The 13,113-nt window shown below is 50.9% G+C and overlaps 6 protein-coding genes across 6 annotated transcripts; 3 read left to right on the top strand and 3 right to left on the bottom strand.

Annotated features, from left to right (window-relative positions):
- Positions 1 to 1,299: 1,299 nt before the first annotated feature.
- On the top strand, positions 1,300 to 3,890 carry K460DRAFT_419192 (uncharacterized protein; the record flags this gene model as incomplete). Its single annotated transcript, XM_040937989.1, has 1 exon — positions 1,300 to 3,890. The coding sequence occupies one exon, from the start codon at positions 1,300 to 1,302 to the stop codon at positions 3,415 to 3,417; it is 2,118 nt and encodes a 705-aa protein (XP_040786818.1). The 3' UTR covers positions 3,418 to 3,890.
- A 226-nt stretch (positions 3,891 to 4,116) lies between these two features.
- On the top strand, positions 4,117 to 6,316 carry K460DRAFT_369123 (uncharacterized protein). Its single transcript, XM_040933901.1, has one exon. The coding sequence runs from the start codon at positions 4,226 to 4,228 to the stop codon at positions 6,020 to 6,022; it is 1,797 nt and encodes a 598-aa protein (XP_040786817.1). The 5' UTR covers positions 4,117 to 4,225; the 3' UTR covers positions 6,023 to 6,316.
- Positions 6,317 to 6,533: 217 nt separating this feature from the next.
- Positions 6,534 to 7,034, bottom strand: K460DRAFT_357872 (uncharacterized protein; the record flags this gene model as incomplete). Its single annotated transcript, XM_040932067.1, has 1 exon — positions 6,534 to 7,034. One exon carries the CDS (start codon positions 7,032 to 7,034, stop codon positions 6,534 to 6,536), a length of 501 nt encoding a protein of 166 aa, XP_040786816.1.
- An 842-nt stretch (positions 7,035 to 7,876) lies between these two features.
- Positions 7,877 to 8,799, bottom strand: K460DRAFT_161176 (uncharacterized protein). The gene has a single exon (XM_040926886.1). It carries the CDS (start codon positions 8,641 to 8,643, stop codon positions 8,137 to 8,139), a length of 507 nt encoding a protein of 168 aa, XP_040786815.1. The 5' UTR covers positions 8,644 to 8,799; the 3' UTR covers positions 7,877 to 8,136.
- Positions 8,800 to 8,903: 104 nt separating this feature from the next.
- Positions 8,904 to 11,131, bottom strand: K460DRAFT_369120 (uncharacterized protein). Its single transcript, XM_040933900.1, has 3 exons — positions 10,793 to 11,131; positions 9,306 to 10,739; positions 8,904 to 9,252 (listed from the first exon to the last, which is right to left on the bottom strand). The coding sequence occupies exons 1-3, from the start codon at positions 10,971 to 10,973 to the stop codon at positions 9,134 to 9,136; spliced, it is 1,734 nt and encodes a 577-aa protein (XP_040786814.1). The 5' UTR covers positions 10,974 to 11,131; the 3' UTR covers positions 8,904 to 9,133.
- A 117-nt stretch (positions 11,132 to 11,248) lies between these two features.
- On the top strand, positions 11,249 to 12,839 carry K460DRAFT_317578 (uncharacterized protein). The gene is made up of 2 exons (XM_040930358.1): positions 11,249 to 12,003; positions 12,054 to 12,839. Exons 1-2 carry the CDS (start codon positions 11,335 to 11,337, stop codon positions 12,699 to 12,701), a joined length of 1,317 nt encoding a protein of 438 aa, XP_040786813.1. The 5' UTR covers positions 11,249 to 11,334; the 3' UTR covers positions 12,702 to 12,839.
- Positions 12,840 to 13,113: the final 274 nt, after the last annotated feature.

The raw sequence follows: 13,113 nt of genomic DNA, 5'->3' as shown, positions 1-13,113 counted from the left end.
CAGACCGCTATGTTTCCACTGGCTAATACCTCCGACTTTTCCCGAGCCGAGCCTGGAATGTGCGACATCACCTTACACTTTCTCTACGATTTTTAGGGTATTTAGAGCCTAACAAAGCTCTACATAACACGGGTATTCGAGGTGGTTGGTATAGGTACTGACCTAGCTGATGAAGTCGAGAACTTCGCACCCCGGGTTGTTAACTGTTAGCTTCATGAGAAGATCGATTAGTCCAATGTGGACACCATCGAGACAGGGCTGACTGCGTGAGCTGACCTACAGGCTGAACCGCATGTATGGAGCGGAGATCTCCATTTCGACGTGTAATGCTTGTAAAGGGGGCGTTGCAATGCGGGGTAGGCCGGAGACAGCCTCAACAACAGTTCAACAGTTGGCCCTTGAGAAACTAATCCACATAGTCATTCCTAAAGAAGCATATAAAACAAGGAACGAAAATGTACCGAACTCGATTCGATTCCGAACTACCTCTTAAGATTTGTAAAAGAAGGGTATACTGAAGCTAAGCAACTGGTCAGCTCTCATGTCGCAACTTATGCGAAAAGACTTCCTAACCTTGGTTCAAGGCGAATGCTTTACCTTTACTGTCATATATGTCACTACCATGATAATAATTCATTGGAGTTCTGCAAAGCTCGAAAGCTTTTACCCTGAAGGAGGGAAGCATAAAAGACCGTCCCGTACGATCACGATTTGTCGAGCCTGCCTTCTATGGGAGTGGCCTGCCTGATACGTGGGTATGCGCAATAACAGTTTTACACTTCAAGCAACTCTTCAAGAGACTATCGGAAAGCTGGTGGCGTCATGTTAGACTGGCAGAGTTAGTAGTGATTGGTTGAATCGATCGATGAACAGGGACAGAGCATCCCTTTAAAGTATTGACGGACGTTAAATTAATAGAGTTTTTGGGGCATAGGCACTGTTTGAAAAACTTGTTTCACTCCGTTGATTTCGTTCAATGAGCGATCACTGCCGAGACAACGGTGTCACGTGTGCTTAATTCACTTCACTTAGCATCGCGACGCACGGAGCATTCCGCCATTCCGACAGCCTTATAATGATCTTCCAGACCTTACGCGTTAGTCTCGCAACATATACTTTTTCAGGTCCTCCACCACCGCAAAGCTCTCGACCTCAACTACGACCATCTTTCGATAATAATAACTTACTTTGTGCAGTCTACTCTTGACTAGTCCGGAGTGTCCCAATTCACAATCCGGGCCCCACCAACCCCTCGTCGTTCCTCGGAAAACATCTCCAGTGAGAATAACAGGTGGAACCATGCCGTCATCACAGCGAAGACGCCTCGCCAGGGCGGCAAAGCAAGCCAAGCAAAAGCCCGCTGTCACTGTCATACCCGCCGCATCGAGCTCAGCATACGAAATCATCGGTGGCATTGAGTCAGAACGTTTAGAGATCCCGGCTTGTTGCGCTCGAGCTTCATCCTCCGACACGTCCCATAGCATTATCAGTGCCACAGCTTTGGATCTCACTATTGTCCCCAAGGCTCTCACCCAACAACTAGAAGCGACGAATCATATCTCCAGAACAATTGAGGGCTACAAATCTAATTCGCAGATTGATGAGTGCGCAGCGCCATCAACGGCCCTCCACACCTTGATAGGCTTTAATTCCACTTTCAGCTTCGAGAAAACCCTTGAATACACGTCGCCTGTGAAAGCCAAACACCAAAGGCGCTGGAACGAGCCGAAAATCACATCATACCGTAGGATTGGGGCTATCTTCGAGGGGACTGGTCAACGAGCGTTACCGGTTGCACGCTATACCTCTGCCGGTGGAGTATCAACTTCTCAAGATGCTCCCTCCATCTTTGACTACCTTGCTCTCTCATGCGTCAAAGATCAGAAGCCTGCCCCGATCTCCTCGATAGAGTTGTCAACACCGAATGAGGAGTTGGCTTTGCATCAGGACGCCCCAGTGTTGGTACCCATTGCATTTGGGCCAGCGTCTCTTACCCCAACTTCCCCAACCCCTACTTCATCTGGCTTGGAGGAAAATCTCCTCCTTCGTGTCGTTCTGGATGAGCCGAAAGGTTTGTTTTCTGCAAAGGTTGCCTCATGGGCTCATTGTGAGTTGGTCCGACTCTACCAAGCCCAGACAGCGCAACTGCACTCAGAGTCTACATATAGTGCACATGCGCCTGCCGGAGATTTCCTGCAACACGAGCCAACGATATCCGAGGCCTTGGTAGAGACTGTTATATTCAGTTTATGTGGTACTGATGCAGAGGTTTCGGATATCGCTAGCGGTCAAGCCATGGTGCTCTATCAGACCCCATACCGGCCTGCATATGAATCTTCGTACGAGCTGCGTAATGATTCTTTCGACGGACGCTCCAAATCACCATCACTCATCAGCGATATTGATGATGATAACTCATGGAGCCCACACAACACGGGGCGTGTATTCCTCTCCTCCCTCAACGGCGAGTTGTTTGTTGTAAACCCCAATCAGCTTTTATACAAGGTTAAGATCATCGATGAAACGGCCTCAGACTTCGATTCTATCGCCTCCCCCATCAAAGCGGACCGGAATAATATCAAAGGGGCTATCGAATTAGATGGATCGGAGCTCCATTGTGAGAATGACCGTTTGTCTGACGAAGACACAGCGAGCGATTTTGACGTACCGGAGCTTGAGGGCAATGATTCATCCCTTGTACTCAAACCATTTGGAATCATTCAAGAGGTTTCATTCGAGCACACGAAACTTCTACCTCGTCACGAAGAGTACGAAGAGGGGCCACAAGAGGTTCTCTTCGAAGGAAAAGACACTAAATTTGGCACCCTCAGTGAAATAGAGAAGACCAAACTTGGGCAGCGCAGTGCAGAGGTGAAAGAATCGGACTATAAATCGACGGACGAAGACCTTTTTGGGAACTCTGAAGAGGCCGAGGACGCATGTCACGCCACTACAACCGTCCAACCCACTAATGTTGCGGAAGAGAGTTCATCAACCGCTGCAACTGATTGGGTTTGTGAGCTCGCGCATACGATGCTAGGTACCGAGTCGTTGTTCACATTCTTGGGCGAGCTACATGTCGAGAGCAACGGAAATGCGACGAAAACAGCTGTGGCAACCGCCTTCCTCCAGCTTGTCGACTATGAGCGCCACAAGCTTGGAGGGGCTTTGCTGCCTCGCTCATGCCCTACCGCGACGATCCTAGGCAGTCGCATACTGCCGCACACTACGGTCCTCGGGTCTACAACTCTTGCTACATTCCTCTCTGAGCTTGACTTCGACCTCAACGAAGAAACCTCTGCCGTCGGAATTTATAAGGCGTTCAAGGGGCTAAGAAGGGCGGAGCTGCGCGCTCATGAGGTGGTCACCACGGGTGTCATGGGCGAACTTGGTCGTGCACTTGGAAAACTGACTTGAGCTGCGTCAGTTTGGTGCATGAAGAGTGGGGGACTAGCACCGTGAAACCTGAGAATAGCCTCCGAGATGTGGGATCGATAGAGGGGAGGTATATTGCTGACAGCCGTTGTTACTTCAATTGTTTATATTTTGGATCTAGCCAAAGGCTCAGGATGGTAATTTGGCCGCTCCAGGCGGTACTTAGATAGTCAATAACTGTACATTCCAGTCTCGATACATTTCGACACTTGCATATGCCTGATACATCCCAAATCATGGGCAAATTAAGTCGTGTATCGGTCCATCTGAAGTATGCATCCACTCCAGGAAGTCCTAGATTCGACATGATAGATAGAAGGAGGATGCCGGATAGTTTACACGTTACCCCTCACATAATGCAGTTAGAGACCTTCGATAGCAATATGTGCGCTTACTTTAGAGCGCTGAAGGTATCCTAGCTTGTGCCACATGTTGGAGGTCTTGTCGACACAGAGTTGTGCAGTGACAGACAGGTTTGGCTAACAAATCCAGCGGAGATGGCCAAGCAAGTCACCGGTTGTTCTAGCCCTTCCTAGCTAGCGATTCTACAGGCGCCCCTCCACGTCAGACCGACCTCGGGACTACAGCCTCGCGATGGCGATTTTCAAGTTCAATCTTTCATTGTTCAGGTCACATTGGAGGCGTGCCTTTGCTCTCCAAATCCTCTGAGGTTACGGAAACGACAAGGACTGTGCTAGATACGTCTGCGGGGTATCGTCAGGTCATCTCTTAGACATTCCGCCTCTACCTGATATACGCCACGATATACCACGTCCACAATACTACCAACATGGCGCAATTACCCCTAAGCACCATCACGATGCCACCGCGATTCTCTATAGAGCTCGACCGCACCGACCCCGATGTCCCCTTCCGCGCATCGCAGTCCCACATCCACCACACATGGGCGCGCACCTTCCACTCTCGTCCAGAGCTGTATATTCGGCCACAGAGCCTACAAGAGATACAGAAAGTCGTCACGCTCGCACGCCGAATGCGACGACGTGTTGTGACTGTGGGATGTGGACACTCGCCGTCAGACCTCACCTGCACGTCGGGTTGGATGGTAAATCTAGACGACTATAAAGAGGTGCTAAAGGTGGACAAGGAGCGCAAAACGATGACGGTCCAAGGAGGTATTCGTATGCATAGCTTGAATCTACAGGCGAAAGAGCATGGCCTTACGATGCCGAATCTGGGGTCAATTGACGACCAATCGCTGGCTGGGGCTATTGGGACGGCGACACACGGCAGCTCGATGAACCACGGACTACTGTCTGATTGCGTACAGAGCTTGCGTATTGTGCTTGCGAACGGGCAGGCAGTACGATGTTCGGCGACACAGTCACCAGACCTCTTCCGCGCGGCGCTGGTGTCGTTGGGCGCATTGGGCATCATTGTCGAGATCGAGTTTCAGATGATTGAGGCGAGCGATATCGAGTGGATGCAGACCATACGGCCGATGGAAGATGTGCTTGCGGATTGGAACAATGGTCTTTGGACATCGAACGAGTTTGTAAGGGTCTGGTGGCTACCGTACATGCGTCGGGCCATCGTGTGGCGGGCAGACAAGACTACAAAAGCGAGTGTGAAGCCGACATACAACTGGTACGGCGGCAGCGTCGGCTACCACACCTACCACATCCTTCTCTGGATATCGCAATATGTCCCGCGGTTCTTGCCATGGGTGGAGTGGTTCGTCTTCGGCATGCAGTACGGTTTCAAGGACGGCGCCATAATCTCAGCAGTTGGTGAGCAGCGAACGGAGCTCCTCATGAACTGTCTTTACTCTCAGTACGTCAATGAATGGAGCATACCCCTCGACAAAGGTCCCGAGGCCCTGACCCGCCTAACGAGTTGGATCAATGGCGACGAACAGAGCTCCGGTATTCCTTTCAGCACAAAGGGCCTCTATGTGCACTCTCCCATCGAAGTCCGCGTTGCAAACACAGTAAACAGGGAACCACGGCCGTATCTTGACACCTCATACCCTGACACACCAGCTCTTTACCTCAATGCCACCCTTTACCGCCCGTATGGTCAAGATCCGCCGTGTCGGGAACGTTACTACCAAGCCTTCGAGCACCTGATGAAAGACTACAACGGCCGGCCCCATTGGGCAAAGAACTTTCAGAACGTAGACCACACCTATCTCTCCTCTGTCTATGGGTCCGATCTCGACGAGTACAACCGCGTACGAAAAGAAGTCGACCCGGAGGGCATGTTCATTGGCGCATGGCACCGCCGCACAATCCTCCCTTCCAAAACCGAAGTCCCCGTCTTTCCACTCGAAGAAAAAGAAGTTGTAAGACGCGTTCGACGGACTGGAGGCATAGACTGGATCGGCGAGCAAGCGCGGTGGTGGGATGGCGGTATCGATGTATTCGAGAAGGCGGCAAGCGAGAGCGGAGAGAGCTTCGACTTGATGGCTGGTGCGGAGGCGGAGAGTAGTATGTTGCTCGAGAGTTTGAGAGATGAGATCAATGAGGAGAAGTATGAGAGGAGCGAGAGGATCGAGACCGAGCCTCGGATCAAGGAGGGTGCTGAGAAGTATTCTACCGGAACGAACGCGTTCAATAAGATGTAGGTCGTTCAAGAAGATTAATCGGTATCAGAGGAGATCTCCATCTTTGCGGACCTTTGCGATGCGTCGTCTGGTTCCGTCCAAGTGTTGGTGATGGTGGTGGTGGTGGTAGTTCTTCGCCCTCATTATCTGCCTCCTCTTCTCCCTTCAACAATCTCTCCTTGTTCACCCTCCAATACCACTCATCCACCGAATCCTGTCCAATATTTGCAATGAGCTCCGGGACCTCTTTCCTCTTCACGAACCCCTTCTCCCTCCTCCTGCCAACCTGCATAAACGCAGCTTGATTTGCTACCTCTTCTGCTTCGAGGTTCCCTTTGGGTTTGGCGTGACCTTTGATCCAGAAAGGTCAACTGCTACATCTTGGACATCAAGGAAATCCGCAGGGTCGTAAATATCCTGCAGGGCCCAGGAATCCTCTTGTAGCACAGGTCCAAGAGCCGCAATACTGCTGGCTTGAATTCCCATTAGCACGTTTGCACAATCTGAGAAGACTCGTACACGCTCAATCGAGTCACTTTTCTCGACTTCCTTCACAGCAAGCCGCAGCAATGGCAAAGAGTTCAGAATCTGCGCTCTCTCCGGTTCCTTGAAGGGCGTACATTTCGCTCTTGTACTGCCATCCGACCTGCCAAGCTATACCGGCTCCCAACTTCGCGTCAGCGTGCCTGTTTCCATCCGTCCAATATACTGCTGCCCTGCCTTGGTTGCATGCCACCCGAATATCCCAAAGATGGTCCGTATCTGTGCATGATTTCGCTTCTTTGAAGTCACCAGCTACTACAGTGCCGGAGAAGCGGCGGAATTCACCAATGGTGTCATTGATGATGCATATTTTCCTTTGGTTCCCTTCGCACTCTAAGTGATACTTGTGCTCGCGGTTTATTAGTCGAGCAGCGTTTTGGCTATTCTGCTGGTGCTTGGTCATCGGCGGGAGAGAAGGCTTCGAATTCGGATTGGAGAAATGTTTGCTGCTCGCGCTTTGTGCGTCTCGAAAGCGATCTGACTGAGTCATCGCTGCTGTTCTACATAGAGGAGATAAGTATGGTAAGTCTCGTTTGTTGAACAGTCAAATGGTGCTTTTGGATATGCACGCGGCCGCCGTTTTCATATGCTGTTAGTTGTGTTCTTTCGAGATAAAGTGAGGGAGGGAGACGCGAGGTTTCAGAGCACAAAAGTTGCCATTACGTGTCTTTAAATTACTCTATCTTGCCCTAGGAAGGAGCATGTGGTGAATGTGAAGTTGACTTCATTTCGAAGGTGGGGGGCAGAAATAACGGCCTCGCCGCGCATTTGACATCCTGGCCAAATACCCTAAGTGAAGGATAGCACATTCTCTCGATCATCTCAATCTGAATCACAGTGGCATGTTTTTTGGTACAGTTGTTACGGTAGGGCATGATTGCACCTAGAGAGGTAGTATTGGTACGAAGTGACAACGTAAGTTATACAAAATAGAGACATTAAGCCTCCTAAGAGTACACAGAAGGAGCGTAGCAGATAACAAAGAGATCCAAACATGTCACGGGGATGCATGTTTTGCAGACCAAGATACAACAGGATCGAGTGATGTTGTAGTATATAATACACAGCCATAGCGAAAACACTGCAATTCCTCGCAATATCTTTGACACCCGAACATAATATCACAACTCCCAGCTGAACGGTTGCGCTTCGATAAAGGCACAAGATCGAGGGTAAAAATTCCCAATCTGGTTGGCCTCTAAGGTGATCCTAGTCTGGTCCAACGGCAGGTGCCTCAGTCCTTCTCGAAGTATACCCTCGAGTTGTGAATCGAGTGAGGACGCGGCAAGAATCATATAATCTACTTCCGGTGACTCATCCCGGTAGTTCATGGAAACGACGAGCGCTTGACCAATTTGATTGATCAACTGTACAGCCAAAGTGTACCTCCAATACAAGCTTTCGCCTTGCATCCTTCCAATGGCCTCGATATGATTATAGACACGGCTCATAGAATGAGAGAGTTCGGAAGATGGATGATGAAGAGAGATATTCGTTATCTCACGTTCGACGGCACGGGCGTACACGTCGATAGTGTCAGAGGCTGAATCGGCGTCTCTTCTGATGACGGGGTCAAGCCCTACAATGGTGGGTCAATATAGATAAGCAGTAGTAATAGCGTCGGTCGCACCTCCTTGAATGCCATGATCTTTAATCGTGCGGAAAATGGTCGTGCAATGGGTCCTCCAAGCTTTTCGTTGGTTAAGGGCTTCGTCCAAAGTTTTAGGTCCATGGAAGAATAATGGACTACGATCGCGCAGGTCAACCGCAGCTGCCTCGAATCCATTTTCTTTAAGCAATTCGAACATGATCGCGCAACGAGTCTGCCAAGCGTCTCGTTGCACAAGGAATTCTTGTATCGTTTCTGGTACCTTGTCGAAGCGCGGGTTGCCGTCGCGAATCTCCTCAGCGCAATCGTCATGGAAATGATCGCGTCGCTCACAGCGAAAGCACAGGACCTTCTTCAGATTCTTGCAATCATGGAAGTGGTGTCCGACCTTCTTGCAGTAACGGCAGAATTCCCAGGTGGCACCGTTAACTGAAGATGGTATATATTGGATTGTAGGCATGGTGGACGGTGTCGTTGTGTCAGATCGCATGATTGTGATTTCAGGAGTAAGACGTTGTGAACGGCAGATAATGCAAACCGATGCAAAGACGAATGTGCTTGAGAAGCATCAAAGCAAGTATATGTTTATACTCGCTATCGTGAAGCGAAAAGAAGTTAGTGTAGCGTCCGACACAGGAGTTGATCGAAATATCGTTCAGTTCCTGCAGCTGGATGTTTCGACGTGGCTGCCGCTGACTAACCATCCGCATCACGAACCTAATTGCTGCCCCATCTTTCGATGATTTTGGAGACCCTTTGATTTATTAATTAGAGTAGAATTAACAGAGCTCTTTTAGTATAGGTTCTGGCATCAATAAGTGCCATGAATGTCTCAGGCTGCAGTTTGAAAGGCATTTACTATATGTCTACCATGGACATGGTTCACCCGCGAATAGCTGTGAAGCTTTATAGCCTTTCCAAGCTAGTTATGTAAAGACCCAGGGTATCATTGTTGCATCCGTTGTAGCTATGTTTCGTTCTTATAATGAGATGCCCTCGTCATCCTCCACCGCATCAATCTCATCATCTCCGAACCCCCCAACATCATCCGGATCGTCGCCAACGTCGAAGCGCATGAATTTCTCGTTTTTCGCCTCAGCTGTAGTTTTGTTAGCGATCTATCCATCACACCAACGTACTGGTGATACTTACTACCCCACTCCACAACCTGTCCATCCTGCACCTCACAGTCCTTCAGCACCGTCTTATCGGTGTTCGCTGCGCCGCCCTCAATTTTACACCTCCGACCCAGTATACAATCCGTAAGCTGCACATTCGGCCCAATCTCCACGCCATCCATTAACAAACACCTTAACAGCCTTGCGCCCTCGCTGATCTTACAGTTTGGACCAATAACGGTTTCTTTGATGTTCGTTTTCTCTTCAACGATGACGTTCTCTGCTAATAGTGAGTTTTCGGCTTCTACGCGACACTTTCTGGGAATTGATTCTTTATGGGCAATTTTGGACTGATGAGCAAAGGGTGAGGCGGTATCTTTGCTAGACTCTTCTATAGAAGAGAGTTTTGCAAGGCGGAGAGAGACGGTCAGGAGCAGGTGCGAGTCGTCTACACGGCGGATGAGAGGCTCGGTTGGACGAGATGGCTGGACGTATGCTAGTAGCGGAGGTATGATGAGTTTTGAGTCCGAGGTGAGCGATTTGGCAGATTCGGGTATGCTGGAGGACCGGGTGACTCTCGAGGCAAGTATTGTGGGTGTCCTTGTGCCGTCGTTCGTCATACCGCTGGAGTAGGTTGTGCTGAACTTGGAAACATCAACCTCTTCTTCGACTACCTGTGAACCATGGTCTGAGGCTTCATCTTCGCCCTGCAATATCTGTCGCAGACCCAGCTTGTCTCCTAGCCCATCCTGCCACCCAGCCTTTGCCCACCAGCCCAAGACTTCTTCGCTTATGCTCTCAAATTTTTCATTCTTCTTGATCATTTCAATCACCCAGTACGGGAAGAAGTAGATGTGCGCGTCGCGGTGAGTTGTGAGCATCTTTATGCGGGCATGCTTTCGGATGAGCGAATGTCGCAGCGGGAATGTCTTGTTCGCTTCGGTGATGTCGTTAAGCGTGTCTGTGGGGACAGAGTATACGAGGTTTGAGATGTGTCGCCGTAATGAGTCTGCGGGCGCTGGTACGGTGGGTGTCGGCAGCGGCGTGGTTGCGATGAAGTCCGTCTCTTCACCTTTCTTGCTACCCTCGCCTTTGGTTTCATACCAAACTCCTAGGCCGCCTCTTCTACCGAGCCTCTCTCCACCAGCGCCGAAAGCAATCTTGCTGCCGTTCTCATGCAGTCCACCACTAGCTCCCGCAAAGCCTCCCTGTTCGATCATCCACGCGTCAGCTAACGCTGTACCGTCCAGTTCGCATACGAGATCACACGGCAGCACGATGAAGTCGCCCTTGATCGCATTTTGTACTTCGGGAAGTCTGAAGAGGTCGCCGGTTCCGGTCTCGTGGGTGAGGTCTTTTGGGGCGAGAATGTCTGGCTTTGGCGAAGGAAGGGTTGTAAGGTGTGGGTTTTGGGACATGGCAGCTTCGATAGCTTCCAAGGACTCTGGGGGCGTTATAACGATAATGTCTGCCGGCGATTAGTTCTCGTGTCCACGGGGCTTCAAATACTCGGATCCTCACCCGTGACTCCCATGCGGTAACACCATTCCAGCGGATACCACACCATAGGCCGATTTGCAATTGGTAGCAATGCCTTTGGGATATCTCTAGGCCTTGATGTGAAGGTACTGAAGGATGCTCCTGGCCCACATAATATGAGAGCTTGGAAGCCTGGCTCTGGGAGGCTCGTCGCGTGAGGCATCCTGAGGTAGACGTGAAATGTGCGCAGTGTGTGGTATATTGGTAGAGATCCAAGTTCTCTTGTTCCACAAAGCGACAAATTATAATGCTAATGGACCATGAGTATTCCCAAGGAAGACAGTTGTAGCTTGCCCGGTTTGGTTCTGCTGTAGGTACGTGAGTTATGTAGGCAGTTCAAAAGAGTCACCCCGCCGAAGTTTTGGGTCAAATGACTCGCACGTTGTCGCCTCGGCAGGTGCGCGCATGTCAGGCACGACAGCTCCCCAGCCTCCTCGAAGACAACAACATCAGCTGCATAGTCCAGGGATACCACCACAATACGCACGTCTCACCAAGCAAACATACTAGAATGAATTGAGAACATGTCCTCGTTCAATTACGACCGTTATGACCGCGGCCAGTCGTCGTCCAGCCGCCGCAGCACCTTGGGCTACTACGTACCACTCATCCTGACGGTTACAGTTGCGACAGCTGGGCTAGCAGCTTGGGTCTGGAGCGCGCGAGAGGGCTCGGAAGACTATAGTTCAGATGAAGATCTGAGTTATGGAGAAGACAGCAGTCGCGAGAAGTCGCACGGCAAAGCACCCCGAGGCCCTACACAGCGCGACAACACGGGTCTACCACAAGGCGCGGTCCGCGAAGACGAGACTACCTTCCTGGGACGCGCGCAGGGCATCATCAGACGTACCCCAAGCCCACAACAAGTTTTCGACACAGTGAGCAAGAAGACGGTCGCGGGGTTGGCGGCTGCAGGAGCCGCAGCTGGAGCCGCACTCGCGTCGATTCGCGAGGAGGACAAAGACGACTTTGGCGACCACAGTAGGTGGTCTGAGGAGGCAGCTATACGACGCAATGTGGAAGCGCAGTCAAGGGAGAGCGCAGCCGCGGTGGATACACAGACCAAGAGCTTCGCGGCGAGTGTAAAGACCGGGCCATCGACGGGCAAGAGGAAGACGGTCGTGCTCGTTGTGTCTGCCGAGAGCTTGATGGATAGGGCTGACGACGACGGGAGCTATCGGTCAGAGAATGCTGTAGGTTTCTTATATCGTCTTGAGATGAATAGAATGCTGACAGTGTCTAGACGATCCTGTCATACCTCCCCGACACCGACTTTAACAAGATTAAGCTCTTCGTTCTCATCTACTCGCCCTCCCTACGCTCACGCCCACAGTCCCGTGCTGGTACTTCCTCCCTAGGCGATTCGTACTCTGCTATATCAACACCCGCACGCACGCCAGGCGAGGAGCTCCAGTCTATCGACCCGCAGCCCGAGGACACACATACTGTCTATACGCCTGCTCTTTCGGCGCGCAGCTCTGACAACATTCTGTGGAGCACACTGCACGCGCAAGCCCTTCGTCTCGTCGAGGAGCCCGCCATGGTAATGCCCTTTAGTACGCCTACCGGGTATGTCCATATGCTGCGACACATTGGCCCCGATCTTGTATATGTTGTCGACGCGCTTAGCGGTGTAAACGGGGCAAACATCGAGGATCTCAAGAGGTGGGTCGGCCAGACCATCGTTGTGGTCGGTAGCGACGGCACCGGGCTTGGCGGCCTTGTCGACACAGACGATGAAGGCCCGGCACGCAAGGGCAAGTCATCAGAGCATGCCGTGTCGAAATGGTGGGAGAGCGCGGATATTGTTGGTCTGGGCAAAGGTGTCGAGGTCGTTGATGCGTCTAGACTCTCAGATGATTACGAAAGGAGGATCGGTGGACGCGACTAAGTTGTTTACCGTTGATATGAGTTGGACGATAACCCTTTTGTTTTGCCTGTTGTTGATTGATTAGGTAGCACTTTATGTACATGTCACGAAGGATGAATACAACTCTCTGTCTCTCTCGGTCTCATTGACAGCCTCCCCTTTGAAGCGTAATTTGAAATAACTCTTGGAAGGCGCAAAGCTCTAATCTTGAGATGGAAAAGACTTTCGTCTTCAACACGACCAACGAAGGAAACACATTTCCGCTGAACGCATCACTACGCAGAGCAAAACATGATGTGTATCATAAACCTGGCAGGAGTCCTAAGAGAACCTGAACGAATTTGTAAGTTCACCCTCCCTCCCTATAACCAGCGGGAACGCAAGCTTGGTAGACGCGGGAAGAATTTAGGCAGCAATGAGGACGGTGGGGAAG

This window comes from Cucurbitaria berberidis (assembly GCF_010015615.1).
Source record: "Cucurbitaria berberidis CBS 394.84 unplaced genomic scaffold K460scaffold_4, whole genome shotgun sequence".
Lineage (NCBI taxonomy): Eukaryota > Fungi > Ascomycota > Dothideomycetes > Pleosporales > Cucurbitariaceae > Cucurbitaria > Cucurbitaria berberidis.
The sequence above is the reverse complement of the archived record's forward strand: the minus strand, read 5'-3'. Positions and strand labels throughout refer to the sequence as shown.